Raw genomic sequence first — 14,920 nt, forward strand, 5'->3', positions numbered from 1 at the left:
TTGGATGGATATTGGAGCTTTGAATATTTTTTAAAAGAGAGTTACTGATTAATAAATAGTCCAAACGGGAGTGTGAATAGTGAACTGGAGAAAAAAAGGTGAACCCTTTAGTGTTTGGGTGACATGAGCGCCACGCGTCGCAGAGACCCAGATCATTCATGTACTGCTTTAGAATACTTGCAGATCGCCATGTACGCTGATTTGCTGCTGTGCTGAGTCTGTCAAGTTCAGGGTCCAAAACAAGGTTGAAGTCTCCTCCTATAATGATTGTGGAGTCAGAGTGGACTGAGAGTGAGGTGAAGAATCTGTGAAAGAAGGAAGAGTCGTCAACATTGGGACCATAAATACTCACTATACAAAAGTCCTTATTCTGAATGGATATATTAATGATTACAAATCTGCCTTCTGGGTCAGTAACTGTATCCTTATGAGTAAAATTAAGATTTTTATTAATTAAAACAGCAACTCCTCGTTGTTTGGAGTTGTAACTGGCAGAGTATATAACTGGAAATTGTAAGCAGCACATAAGGTGATCCAAAGAATTTGATAAATGGGTCTCCTGCAGTAGAGCTATATCTGCTTTTAGACCATCCAGGTGATTTAACACTTTCAGTCTCTTTGGCTCAGAGCCAAGTCCACGCACATTCCAGCTAACGATGTTAAGACTGTTCATAACTGCTCTGACTGAAAAGGTGTAAAGCTAAGTAGTGCTTGTGTACCAGTCCGTGTGCGCGTGCCCGCATTGAGAAGCGCTGTGCGCGTGAACGTTTTCTGGCTATGTGAGCTGCGTGTCGCGTGCGTCCTATGAGAGCCTGTGTGAGGTGATTGCAGTATGTCGGCGTGTGTGTGCGGGATCGCATGTGCACGCCCCTGTGTGCGCTTGTGTGTGCGCGCGCCCGTTCCGTGCATAAATAAATACTTACCGAGGATGAGTTGCTTCCAGGAGATTTACATATAATGAGGGGGGAGAGGGGGGGGGAGAGTAAAGGAAAGAAAAAAAGAGATAGAAGGGAAAACAAAAACAACAACAAAACAACAATAGAAACATGAGTGGGACTGAGGTGACGAAGAAAAAAAAAAAAGACTGTTTTCCTGCGATCGAGGTGTGGATTATTGATGATCCGGTTTTCCATTCATTGAAGTAAGTTTAGCGGGTTTCTTCTGGGCAGCGCAGATGTTCTCAGCGCGGATCTGAAAGCCTTCAGCACAGCCAGGGGGTGATCTCCGGGTCCCGGAACAGCCGGCCGTCCACGTAAAGTTTGTCAACGGCCACAATCGCTCTCGAACCAGCAGCAAGATGCTTCCTCCTCAGCGGGAACAGGATCTTCCTTCTGCTTGATTGTGGTTTTTAATGGCTGCCATAGTATCCACTTCCTCTGTCAGTTTTCTCCTGACTCAGCAACCCTCTGATCCTTCGTCCTTTGTCCTGAGACTCCCAGATGAGTCAGGAATGTCACTTATTTTAGTTAGAACCACAATATGTGGAGCTATTGCTGCTACGCTCCACTAATGAAGCAGGCCTGCTGCGCCCTTTGTGAGTTTACCCCGCTGTAATCCATAGTATTGATGCAGGACGAAAGGCTGAACGCCGATGAGGAATATCTGCTGCGGTGCAACAGTGACACCCTGTGTTGATGCCCAGTACTGCAGGTTAAAACTCAAAACTCAAGGTTTCTATTTGGTCATCTGTGCATAAGCTGACAGTCCATGCACGCTGGAATTGTTGTGCAGAGCTCTCAAGTCAACAATTGGTTAAAAAGGTGTATATACAAAATGTAGAAGATCAATGAAAGAGATCATTTAACAGCTACCGGTACACATTTTTACAAAAAGTAAAGGAAAAACAAATATATATATCTATATCTATTTAAATAGATATAGATTTTTAAAGAGTAATTGACTACTTTACCTTAATTACTGTAGGAAATTGTAATTCCCCAATTTAAAAATTAATTCACTACTCTGTACTTTACTTTTTCCTACTCGCACACAAATTCTCAAAGGAATACAGATGGCACGAATGCTCTTATAAAATCCACAAAAGAAAAAAACAAGGGGCTACATGAGGATAATCAGTTTTTCTTTTTTTAGCATCACCTCAGCACATGAACATGAGAACATGTCGGTTGTAGAACAGCCTGCATGGTGTACAGACAGGTTGCTCATTGGCACTAGGGCAGTGGGAAGCAGTTTATCTCCAGTGCAAAACTTGCACTTAACAGAATTTTTTTTTTGCCTTTGTTTAACAACAAATAGGAAATCATTTGAATAATTCCAGCTGCCGAATACCGTTCTGAATTCCACATCCATATTTTTACTCCCTCATCTTACTTTTAGCCAATCTCTAACTGTAAATTAGCGCGTGTGAAGTGTTTCCACAACCATTTGTTTCATTACTCACAGTTTGTTTCACTGCAGCAAAATGTGAGCAATGAAGTAATGAGGGCTTTGATTTCATTACCGCCATTTGAACTTTGATTTGTTACGTCACTCGGTTACTGACAAAGTAATGAAATTACAGTCATTCATTACCCCCCCCCCCCAGTGTCTAGATATATAAATACACAAAAAAGATGTTCCACATAAATACCTTTTTCATTTATCTGAATGGAAAATCTTTACATTTTTTATGATCGGTTGCAAAAAATACTTTCTCTTTGGCAAAAAGTTGGGATTCCGTTGACATCAGAAGAGCAAATGACTGAGTCTACAGAAAGCTCTTTTTCTTTTGTATTTCACTCTTGGATCTGTTTTTAATATTTTACCATCAGTTTGCAGCTTCTTGTCCTACATTTGTTTTTAAAAATAAACCATTGTCATGGCGACACTCCTCTTTTCCTGAATTCGGCTTTCTCAGCAGCTGAAGCTTAAAAAAAAAAAAAAAATCAAGTTTGCAGTGTAACCCAGAAGAATCCAGCCAGCTTCTGAGTGATCAAATGAACTGCAGGAAATAACTGCTCCTCCGCTTCATTCTGCTGCCTATGCCTGCAGTTTTATTCCCCACTATTCCTTTAGTGTGATAGCTGAGCCTCATGTAATGGTCCATGTTTAAATGTTCTGCTCTCTCTGTAATAGTTGCAGAAGCTTGTGTAATAGTTGGTGTTTTGTGCGAGAGCAGGCTCTCAGGTAACGGAGGCCCTGCATATGGGATGAGATGGTAATGAGGAGGTGGGGGGTGTTGGGGGATGGGGGGGGGGGGTCTTATCAACGCGGGGCCAAATTCCGACAGTGAATTGCGTAGTTGTAACAAAAGTAACAGAGCGTCCATTCAGCCTGCACTAATCCAGATGGGAAAGTCAAACAGCAGAAAGTCCGTAGCACAAACTCATTTCATCACTTTATTAATTTAGATATTGCCTCCTCGCTCCTGTGGGGAGAAAAAAAAAGGAAAAAAAAGAAAGAGCCCCACTGAAATGACCAACATCGGTGAGGCGTTTTGCTCGACATGGTTCCCCCATTTCGTCTCCTCCCGTTATCTGTTTAATTCATCCCACCAATCTTGGCTGTCTTTACCCACTAAATTTCCCTTTGACACGCATGCCTTGCTTCACATAATCCTCACTCGGGGGCAGAATTAAAAATGGAAAAAGAGGAGGGAATAGGACAGGTGGCTGGAGAATCCTTGAAATAATGTTCTTTGCCGGGCCATGGAACTATTTGTCGAGATTGGAACTGGGCGGCTGATGGGGAGAGAGCCCCCCCATGCCCCCATGCCCCCCCCTCGTTAGTTTTAAAACCAAGGGCTAAGAGGAGGCTGAGAAACAGGCTACTTAAAAGCAGGGTCAAAGAGTCACTTCCAAATGGTGGTGTTGGAGGGGATTCAAGGCAAAAGGACTGCAGGGAGGATGAAAATGTCAAAAAGCAGCAGTGCAGAGGTCTGCCATGAAAAGTTGACGCAGTCTGCTGGAATAATAAAAAAAAGAGAATCAAAACAGTCCTCTTGTTTCCTTTTCACCTCTGCCTGTATCTCCTCTTGAACACCCATTCACTTCCCTATCTGACCAATCAGAGCCGACACGCTTTGTTAGAGCAGCGCTCACACATCAGCCACAGGTGAGGTGGGTTAGTTCAGTTTGATCTGTGTAGCCAAGGGGGCAGCTTCCTTTGGCCGGGAAGCTCTTACTCCTTTATTTATTGCTATTGGTATAAAAACTGCAGATAGTTATTTTTTGTAATTTAGATGTACATGTGAAACAAAAGGGGTTCTGAGTAAAATAGTCAGAATAAAAGACTATTTTATCAGAGATACTAGAAAAAAAGGCTTTTAATCATAATGGATTGGATTTTTCTGCGCTTTTTCCAGCCAGATGCTCAAAGTTCTTACAATGTGTATCCGTAATTCCTTCCCTACTGATGTAGCCTCAGCTGCCCTGGGGCAGACTGACAGGGGTGTGGCTGCCAGTGCACGCCCACGGCCCCTCTGACCATCACCGGGACATTCGTACACATTCACACACACCCCTGCAGGGAGGGAGGGGGAAGTGTTTTGCCCAAGGACACAACAGGTGACTGTTGGGAGCGGGGATGGAGCCGCCAACCCTTCAAACACTGGCCGACCCGCTCAATCCCTGAGAGAGAATCTAAAGTCATTCATAAAACAAAATCCACAATGGTCACTGAAGGGATTTTAAACAGACCTCATCAATCAAAGTCATCATTGAACACAATCGACAATAACTCTGGAAGGACGTCTGGAGGCTTTTCAGAAGTTGATGAAGAATCCTGCAGACAGTTAAAAGAGCTTTACGTAGTCACTTTATGTAACACCATACTGAGCTATGAAGAGAGAAAAGAGGCCTTCTGTGACCCACGGTCTACAGCAGGAGTGTGCAACCTGAGGAAAAAGAAAAAGGTTTTAATTTTTAGAAGTAACTGTAAAGTACCGTAAAAAGTAACTACCGTATTTTCCGGACTATAAGTCGCTCTGGAGTATAAGTCGCATCAGCCCAAAAATGCATTATAAAGTAGAAAAAAACACAGATCAGTCGCACTGGACTATAACTCGCATTTTGACGGGAAATTTATTTGACAAAATCTGAGACCAAGAACTAATAAGTTCCACAACCTCATATGACACAATCATAGCAGACTGTTTATCTCATAATTTCACAGTAATTCTTTCTCATACTTATTTATTTATTTATTCCTTTCATGAAGCATCATTGGCCAACTAATACTCTGTTTTCATCCTGTATTTTTAGCAACAGTTGTCATTTTTATTGCATTTCTGAATCTATGAAATCATTGGAAAATAGAATATTATGTTTTTAGCCTTCAACGTCTTATTGTAAAATAAAAGTTTGCTGATTCTCTGAGTCACTTAACATCCTCTTAACACTTAACATACCTCATACATCAAATTGACCCAGGAACATCATCTCTGTTCCTCACAAATGAACATAACAGGAGGGTTAACAATGTATTTATTTCAATTTAGTTCTAATATAAGTCGCACCCCTTGCCAAACTTTGAAAAAAAGGGCGACTTATAGTCCGGAAATTACGGTAATGAAGTAAAATAAAAGGAAACTACTGTTAAATCAAACTTTATTCAACTCATTCACAAACAGTTCCAGAACAGCACGCATCACTCTGCCAGGCTCCTGTCTGCAGCAACCATAATGGTTTATCATCAACAAAGTTACAAAGTTTGATTCTTTTTTTTTTACCCAGGATAGTGTTTAAATGAGCTACATGAATATTGGACTAAATTGGAAGAAAAATCTCTGTTTTGATTTTCAAAGTGTTTTTTTTAACCTGAGATAAAGTTAAGCAATGAGGTCAAGGACATCCTAAGTTTTTGTGTGAGGACTAACATTAGCTCACATCTACCATTTGAAGCAGCATAAATAGATGTTGATTCATATGCTAACTTCCGATTGGACTGAAGGTAAACCAGGTTTAAAATCTTCTTAGATGTGAGGATTCAACCCGGTTTGACTGATGAGATGACACATCAGAAATGTTGCTTGGTGACCTGGCATTGACCGGGTTTGGACCTGTGGATGTTTGTTTATCAGATCCTCAAACTGAAAAGCCAGAACCTGGCGGAGGTGTAAGTGCGGTGAAAGGACGAGGCTCCACCCGCCCATCGGATCACATCTGAAGTGCGGCAGCTGCGTGTGCCGGCAGGCAGCGTGGCGCGGCGCGGCGCGGCGCCGGCAGCAGCGGGCATACAGCAGTGTTGATTGGGCTCCACAGGCTGAGACCTGCCAATTCAGAGCATCAGTGAGCTGAGACCGATTGGGCCTCCTGAGTTACAACCCCCCCCCAACTCTTCCTCTCTCATCTGCCCAAAAAGTATTCCTCCCTCCTCGGGCAATTGTATTTTTAGGCAAAGTTTGAAAATTGGGGTTAGAAAGGTGGGCACATATGACATTTTTTAATTAAACCGGTGTCTGTAACTGCCATTATTGATCAAAAGTCAGAGTTGTAGTTTTAAGCAGACTTTAGACTTCACTTCTGATTCTGTTAATGCAAAGTCTGGATAAATTGAAGGGGTTTCAGGTGGACGTACACAGAAATAACGCAGCGTTTTCTGTTTCTCCTCCTATGCCAGGTATGGGAAGCTGCTGCCATCGCTCCACGCACAGCAGCTCTCAGCAGCTGCAGGGCTCAGCCGGATACTCATCATTCTGGGGGTGCTGGAGCCGTCAATAAAAGGAGAGAACGTCTCAGAGGAGGTCGTCCAGCGTCAGGTCAGGCTCGTGCATGTAGACACCCTGCAGCGTGCATGTCCCCCCACACCCTGAGCGCTGCCTTCCACGGCTTTGCTCTGCTGCTCGCGCTGTTTCTGTATCAAAATGAAAATGTGTTAACAAAGAGGGGAGGGGAGGGGGGGCGTTAAATGACTTTCCTCCCATCTTCCTGTGCAGCCGCATGATGGTGCTAGTGTGAGACAATCCAGGCCACTCCTCAGCAGAGATACGGCCGGGTGATGATTGCAGTTGCATTTGTCATCGCGCCGTCAGAGGCTGTCAGTTTGGCACGATGTGACACCAGACGTCATTTCTGAACAAATGAAAATGGGACGCGTTTGCAGGCGCCGCCGTCATGCAGAAAACATGCTGTGTGTCTTCTGACGCTCGCAGCATCGTGGAGCGCCGTCTTTTGACAGGCCAAACGCTTTGTGGGGAGACAGCTGTTAATAGAAACTGCAAGCATGGAGCAGATGAGGTTTTCCTCCTGGGGAGGGTTTTTTTTTTTAGATCTCCAATGAATCACATATCATGTTTGACTTCTGCATGACATGAAATCCTAAAGCCAGCTCTCACTGTCTTCCCTGAAAACAATCATTAAGGAAGGAGTAGATCTTCGTGATGGACACCAATCAGTATCTTAAAAAACAGTGCATGCTGGGATGTAGACACTCAAACCGAAGAACATCTTTTTTTCTTCATTGTTCCAATAGAAGTGACCCTTTAAATGTCCGTTGGGGATCTTTTTCTAGCGGTTTCGGTCTGACGATACGGTGCTCTGACGCCTGCTCACGCATAAATGCGAGCAGTTCCTTAAGACGCCTTGTTCTCCGCTGCCAGCCACCCACGGTTTGATGGCAGCCGCGATGAGGGACCCATTTCAGCTTTTCAAGTATTACAGTTGTTGCCAAGGAGATAAGGACATCATTGTGGCGGAATTCTCCAAGGACGGAAAAAAGGTTTTGTCTGCAGGCTAGTGAAGGTTATGAAGCGCACACACGTATGTGCACGCACGCACGCACGCACAGCTGCAGGCCTAGGAGCTCAACAGAGCATGCAGTCCATTCTCAAGGGCATGTTCTGTAACCATTGCCTAATTGAACTGGAGCAGAATTGTTTGCCACAGTTTTAAAGCTGCCCGGCCTCGTGTAGCATGGGCCCGATAGATACAGTGAAAGGGGAATTCTGCAAATTTGAGAATTCCCATCTATTCTGGTTCTCCAAGTTTGAGAGAGGGAGAATTCAAATGTGAAAGCAGTGTTTCTGCTCCTTTACACGGCATTCCCAGCAGTGGAAGGTGACTTCTGTTCTTTCCATTTCCCTATCTTTAAAAAGCAGCTGTGCAAATGTTTAGATGGAATTAGGAAGTTGAAGAGTTGAAGTTGGGATTTGTTCAGTCCAGATTGAAGGATTCCGCAGGGATTTGGGGTGATTGTGAGTAATCACAAAGTGATCAGTTGTTTGTGTGATTGCACATAAGAACTGATCCAAACACACTCGTGTGGAGGAGTGAGAGCCAAGTCAGTGGTTGCAGACTTAAGGAAAACTTTTGCTGAAGTTGCCCAAACTGTCTGTCATGAGTAAAGGTGAAATTATTAGGACAACATAAGAAAAAACTGTTTAAACTGTGGAAAATCCCAAACAGCATGTCATCAAGAGCTGTGTACAGTTACACATGAATGCAGTTACATGCAGAATACAACAGAAATGTGTTTTCCCTTTTATTTAAGCAGGAATAAAGGTCACATGGGGGATGAAATGTGAGGCTGATTAATCATTTTTGAAAAATTCTAGTGAGTCAGCAGAAAAAAACAGATAGAAGAGACGTGGGAGCAAATGCCATACTTTCTACTTTCATGGATTTCTCCTTCACATACATTTTTTTCCTGTCTATATTTTTGAAAAATAATACAAACATTTTAAATAATGAGTCATACACAACAAAAGGGATCATTTCTATGGTAGGAAAAGACCCATTAGCATGTTAGCATGTCATGGGTTTTTGCCAGATCACATGTTACGTTCTTATTCGGGATTGTTGGTCCAGAATGTGATCTGGATTCAGAATATGACATACGATCAAAGACCCACTCCAATGAAAATGGGGTTTTTGATGTTTTTAACATGTTCTTGTAGCATGTTAGGCTGGAAGTGTGAGGCGCTGTAGGCTAGCAAGAAGGCATGTAAACAGATGGATGATGGGAAATGGGGCCGGGCTTACCCCGCGCCAACAGTTCTGTCTGCAAGTCGGAGGCAAATCTCTGATAGACTCCTGCTGCTCTGCAGAAGCTATGTCGTAGAAAACAACCCAGGTTTTTTGGATTATGGCTAAAAAAGGCGTGTTCATTATTGAAAGACCACTGGGAATGATTTTACTAAAGATCAAATATGACTTTCAAGTAAATACTAGTCTAAGTCTGAGTTATGGAATCTGTTTTGGGGCAAATTATTGTATTTTACTCTTTTTCAATAAAACTGATCTTAAAATTAACAGTTTTATTTTATCTGTACACATAAGTTGTTGTTTTTTTTAAAGTTTTGCATCTATCACCTGTTTCCCTTTTTAACTCTGTCAATCAAGAAAACCACGTCTGAAAAATGATGAATCCACTGAAGCTTCAGAAAAGTCACCTTGTCTGCTTAAGCCACGTGTTTAACCTCAGGAGAGTTCAGGGGTCATGGGGTTTGTTGAGCAAAACTACAGAGTTTGATCCATTCAATGAGTGCATGAAGGAAGGGGGTACTAGAAGAAACAATAATGAGACGAGAAGAGTGGAAAAGCGACACCAGAGGAGAACACGAATGGATGAGTGTGGATGCCAACTAACATTTAGTGGTTGTTGCCTTAAATAATAAAAAAGATCCTCCTGTTTCCCTTTCTGACAGAAGTACCTCCTGAGTAACCCCGTCCACCAAAGCAGTGCTGTAGACGAGCATTACTTCATGAATGAAAGTGCTGCTCAAGTGAGGTGCGCCTGAAGACATCCCTGCACATTTATTGGAAACAGGCGTCAGTGTTTCACTTTGACCCGCTGTCTTGTTTTAAAGGGACATCACAAAGTTTAAGCCTCTTTCTAGTATGATATCCGTCAGCGTGCTGACGGGGGATTTATTCGACCAACAAATGCCGGAACATCTAAACCAGGTGAGTGTTTAATGTGACGCATAACTTCCTGCTGCTTTATGAAGTCTAGAAAAATGGCCAAACAATGCTCCAATAACCCCCCCAACCCCTCCTACATCACCAGATGGTAGCTAAACTTCAAACAAGGTTTCTAAAGGAGTCCTACCCATCAGCCAATCACATTCACATAAAAGGAGCAGACAGGCGAATGATCTACAAGAAGCCATCTGCCATCAGCCAGCACCTGAAGAGGCTGGTCAACCAGCGACAAGCCAGACAGCAGAGTGAGTGACCAGTGGCCAAAAAAAAACGCAGCAGAAGCTGAATGATGAATATGTTCTAAACAGTCCGAAAATTTGTTTGAGACATTTCTGAACAGCTTCTTGATTAAAAAGCTGAAATATCTAATTGTGTCTTCATATTTTTCAAGGCCCAGAATGTTTTTCCATTAAATGTTAAAGCTGCAAACACAACTGGTCACTGAAAATGTTTGTTTGATTGAACTGATTGGGCCATAAATGGGCCTCCGTCGAATCGCAGACGCCGAACGCATCAGTGTGCCGCTGACCCAAGTGTGCAAAAAAGAACAAAGACCACCGGTTTATCCTGAGGATTTAAGTTTAATTATGACACCACATCAAAATAAAAATTTCCAACAGATCTGGAATTGAATTCCATCCATATACATGCATAGCAACAACGTTTTAAGAAACATTTTCTCCCATAATCAGGACATTGGAATGATCATTTTACATCAGTATTCCCACTGACCTCCCACCCAACTTGTTCATCCGCAATAAACTTAATTCTTGTAGAGATTCACCCCTCCCCCCTCCCCCTTCGGGGGTTACAAATAATTATATGCACACTCCCCATTTCATAATACTGCCTCAGTAATGTTCCCTCATTTACAAAGTATTGCATTGAGAGCAAATTTCAAAAAGGGAGAACAAAGTGTATCATCAAACAGAAATACGAGTACTATACAAGAATGTCGTCATCCTCATGAAAACATCCACATCTGATGAAGAAAAGAGACACAGACAAACAGCCACAGATGTATGCAAAGCCATGGATACATATGCCAAAATGTGAAATGCAGGGCCGGGCCTGGGAACCCCCCCCCCCCCCCCCCAGACGGTGACTTGTAAGGCTGTCGAGTCATCAGGAGCAATCTGCAAGAGACATTTTGAACATATAGAGAAACTGATACAGCAAATAAGAATACACAAGTGTCTCAGTAGCTATTTTTGTGTCTAAAATGCTTCTCGTTTTTGTATTGTCTATTGTTTCGTTGAGCCTACGTTACAGTGTAAACAATGTGTGCTACACAAGAATGACTATACAATAACATTACAAACAACTCTGATATAAATTTCATTTTGAATTTAAATTAAGATCACTACTCCTATTAATACTGATTGTAAAATAAATTAAAGTGAACGTGGCACCAATGTTCTTCTTGATTTTTTTGTTTTTGTTTTTTAAACCAATGCTTTTTGCATTTTAAAGTCTGAAAACGATGAAAGAAGAAGCTTCTCTTGATTGTCCACAAGCAGCGTTCAGCACTGCGTGATGCACTATTTTAGACACAACAGTGTACCCAAACAAAGGAGGAAAAAGGAGCAAAAGTCAGGAGGAACGTTCTGAGAAGGGTCTTATTTCACATGCTCCGCAGCGTGTGATGAACAGTAAAACTTCTTATGAGTAATAAAGTTTGATAGGTTGTTGAACTGGATGTCACAGAGGCGGCAGTATTTGCCGCTTCCAGAGCCGTTCACTCCTTTGATTGCAGCGGGGGCCGCCTCCTCGCTGGGGGACTTGGAGGAAGGGGACATGTTCTCGTTGGAGTCGGCCTGGTTTTCCATGGCCCACGTGGGCGAGGGATTGGAGGGTTGGGTGTCCGGCTGGGGCTGGTTCTCCTGCTGTGGTGCAGCGGTGCCTGAGCGCTCGTCCGGTTTGTGCCCCCCGTTGACAATGACCATGCCCCGGTTCTTAGGTAGCAAAGGTAGGGGTTCTTTGCCAGGGTGGGGGCAGCCGTTTGGAGCTGTCTGTGGTGTCTGCTCTCTGGTCGTTCCAGTCTTTCCAGCTCCTCCTCCCCCATTAACGCTGGGCTCCGGCTCGCCCGCCTCTCCCTGCCCCGCTGGAGCCCCAGACACATAATCAGTCGGCTTTATTCCGAAATATGGTGATATTTGCTCGGGACCTTTCATCTTCTTTATTGCTCCGGGATAAAGGCAGTGGGGCAGAAACATGTTCTTGTTTTCTTCTTTTGAAGGGACGATCTGGGGCTCTGTGAAAGGTTTGAGTCCAGGTACAGGCCCCAGGTGAGGAGGGAACATTCCCCCATTCTGCACTGTCACCTTCCCATTGCCATTCTTTTCACATTTGCCAGGGCTCTTGTAGCCGTCATCGGGGTTGTTGTTGCCGTCACTCTTCACATCTGGAAAGGCAGTAGCCTCCAGGTTGCCGCTCTCACCCTGCTGCTGCTGCTGTTGGGGTTGTTGCTGTTGAGCAACGGCGGCAGCAGCAGCAGCCGCTGTCGCAGGGCAAAAGTTCTGTTTGTGTGCCAGGTAGTTTTCCACTTTGTTAAAACTTATTTTGCACACTGCACATTCGTGATAGTCCAAAAGTCTTTTTGGAGAGCTACACGTCTTGTCAGGGACTGGCGAACATTTTTTGCTGAGATCAATGGGTGCATCCAGCTCCTGCTGTTCCACTGTGTTGCATTTAGGGGCCAGAATAGACTTAGTGACAGTCAGGGAGGCCTCCAGGTGTTTGGGCACCATACCTGGGAAGATATCACAGCGGGGTTGAAAACGGTCAGCAAGGCTCTCCACGGCCTCCTGAGACGTACAAGGGTTCATGGGAGGAACTCCAAGGAAACCCGGTTGACCCATGGGGGGCCTCTGGTGGTCCTGATCAGGGAGGCACATCTCGTACATCTTCCTGCGCTTGCGGGTCCTCATGGTTCTCTGCACAGAGGGCACCTTGTTGTTAGACATGCGTTTCATGGGGGGGTCGTGGCGCGTGGCGCAGTAGTACTGCTTGTGGACCATGTACGTTTCGTGACGACTAAAGGTGATATTGCAGGCGTCGCAAGTTGTCTTGGTTGGATCATTTTCTGCATCCCCCAAACCTGTAGTGGGGCTTTTCCCCTCCATTTGCTTGCCGTTGAGCCTGTCCTCAGTCCCGGTGGGGGTCGAGCCCTTCTTCACCTGACCTGAGAGGTCCTTCTCGGGCCCTTTGGCGCCAGCGTTGATCATGTCCAGCATGTTGGAACTGAGGCAAGCTGACTGCATGAGGTGGCTGTCGGCCTCTGCGGGGTGGCAGCCAGCCAGCATGCTGACCGAAGTGTGACCGCTGTTGGGGCTTACAGCCTCTGACACCTTATCTGCGAGGGCGGAAAAGTCGGGGGACTTTGTCATGTGTTGCCAGCGACTGTTGCAATAATGCTTTTTGTGGACCAAGTAGTTGTCCAGGTTGCTGAAGGTGATATTGCATTCAAAACAGGTTGCTCCTTTGGGCATGAGAGGACTATAGATGACAGGGGGGTAGCTGTTTCCTCCATGGCGCAGCCTCCGGTGCACCAGCTCTGACATTTTAGCCAAAATCTCTGAAGCCTGTGGGACAACAGAAATGTCTTGGGAGAAAGCAAACTGAGACAAGAATGGCCCCATGGGAAATGTAGGCATGTTATGCTGCACGGGGGAGGAGGCCAGTCTGGGGCTGGAGGGCTCAGACTTGATCCTGGTGTAGGAGAAACTGGCTTTGCTGCCTGGGTGGGCCTCACCCTTCTGCGCAGACAGCAGGGGCTTCTTCTCAGCCTTGTCAGTCTCCCCGTCGGTGCTGGTCTCTTTGCTGAGGGCTCCTTTGGGACTTCCCATCAGAGCGTCCTTCCTGTTGGCCAGCTCGGCGCGGGGCTGCTGCTGCTGGAGGCTGTCCTCCGGCCCCCTGGGGGAATGCTCGGTGCCGTCGCCTTCCCTGTGAAGTTTGCTGCCGTGCCCATGTAAGTCCTGATGCTGTAAGAGTTCCCTGTGGCTCTGGAAGCTGATATGGCAGTGATTGCATCTGAAGGCCGCCTGTGACAGGTGAGACATGATGTGATGCTGGAATGTAATAAGAGAATCCGCCGTGTAGTTACAGATTGTGCATTTCAAGCTAGTGCCAGGAGGGAGGCTCTCTTCCATTTTGACACCTGTGAGGGAGATAAAAGGGAGAAATGCTCAGAATCTTGCCTCCCACTTCTCCTTTAGAGTTAACTGTAGAAACCATCACACACTCATGCATTATGCCAGGCTCCAATACATCTCTTTTTGCTCAAGGATAAACTGACAGCTGTGCTAGCTGACAGCGAGATAGGTATATTTCTCTGAATTGATGGCTGTTTTCCCCAGTGTGTGTGAAAAAAACAACAGATTGTGTGTGAATATCTGAAGCATTTTTTCCCCTTTCAAACTGAAAGATGCCATGTTTGAGACACCCAAAGTCTGCTGTTTTGGGAAACTTTGCTACTCACCACTGTGGGAGGTGCTCAGGTGCATTTCCAGGGCTCTGGCTCCAGAGAAGCTCTTATTGCACTGTGGAAAGGGACAGATGCTGGGACTCTGGTGGGGTCCACTGTCACTGTCCTCCACCACCGTCTCCGGCTCTCTCTGCCGTCCGCTGCAGTAGTACATGAGATGTGCCTGCAGGTTCCTTTCACTCCGAAACCAGATCCCGCATGCCTTACAGGGAAAGATGTCCTCTGGAAAGACACGGAAGTGGACAAAAAGACATCACAAAAAGTTTTTTTCCCTTCTGTACTTGGACAGTTCTGACTTTTAAGGCCTGTGTAAAGGCTTTTCCACTAAATCCTCAGCTGCAGTGTGTTGCTGCCCCTTCTCAAGGGCAAACAAGAACACTGGACCATCTGCTTACAGAAGCCTCACTGTTGAGCTGAACCCAGATAGCCCTCACTAAGCACACAAACACACTATTTGCTCCAGCCGTGTATTTTGCAATTAACACGTTGGTTGGAGCCTCAGTGTGTTGACCCCAAACTTGAAGGTCGATGGTTCTTATCTCCAGCGCAGAGACTCATCTGGGTTAATCTACGC

General features: G+C 45.0%; 2 protein-coding genes across 3 annotated transcripts in view; one reads left to right on the plus strand and one right to left on the minus strand.

Annotated features, from left to right (window-relative positions):
• The window catches only part of LOC101167393, a 93,107-nt gene that overhangs the window by 61,614 nt on the left and 16,573 nt on the right, over nt 1-14,920 (plus strand). The window contains exons 8-11 of the mRNA XM_004077631.4: nt 6,559-6,697; nt 9,584-9,666; nt 9,746-9,842; nt 9,946-10,105. Of these exons, the coding sequence (XP_004077679.2) occupies nt 6,559-6,697; nt 9,584-9,666; nt 9,746-9,842; nt 9,946-10,105 (479 nt within the window). The remainder of the gene's footprint in view (nt 1-6,558; nt 6,698-9,583; nt 9,667-9,745; nt 9,843-9,945; nt 10,106-14,920) is intronic.
• Nucleotides 10,422-14,920, minus strand: part of zfpm2 (zinc finger protein, FOG family member 2) — a 117,535-nt gene continuing 113,036 nt past the window's right edge. For both annotated transcript variants that reach the window (XM_011484912.3, XM_011484913.3), the window contains exons 7-8: nt 14,341-14,568; nt 10,422-14,019 (exon numbers count right to left, since the gene is read on the minus strand). In XM_011484912.3, the coding sequence (XP_011483214.2) occupies nt 11,480-14,019; nt 14,341-14,568 (2,768 nt within the window). In that variant the 3' untranslated portion in view covers nt 10,422-11,479. The remainder of the gene's footprint in view (nt 14,020-14,340; nt 14,569-14,920) is intronic.

This window comes from Oryzias latipes, chromosome 16 (genome assembly GCF_002234675.1).
Source record: "Oryzias latipes chromosome 16, ASM223467v1".
NCBI lineage: Eukaryota > Metazoa > Chordata > Actinopteri > Beloniformes > Adrianichthyidae > Oryzias > Oryzias latipes.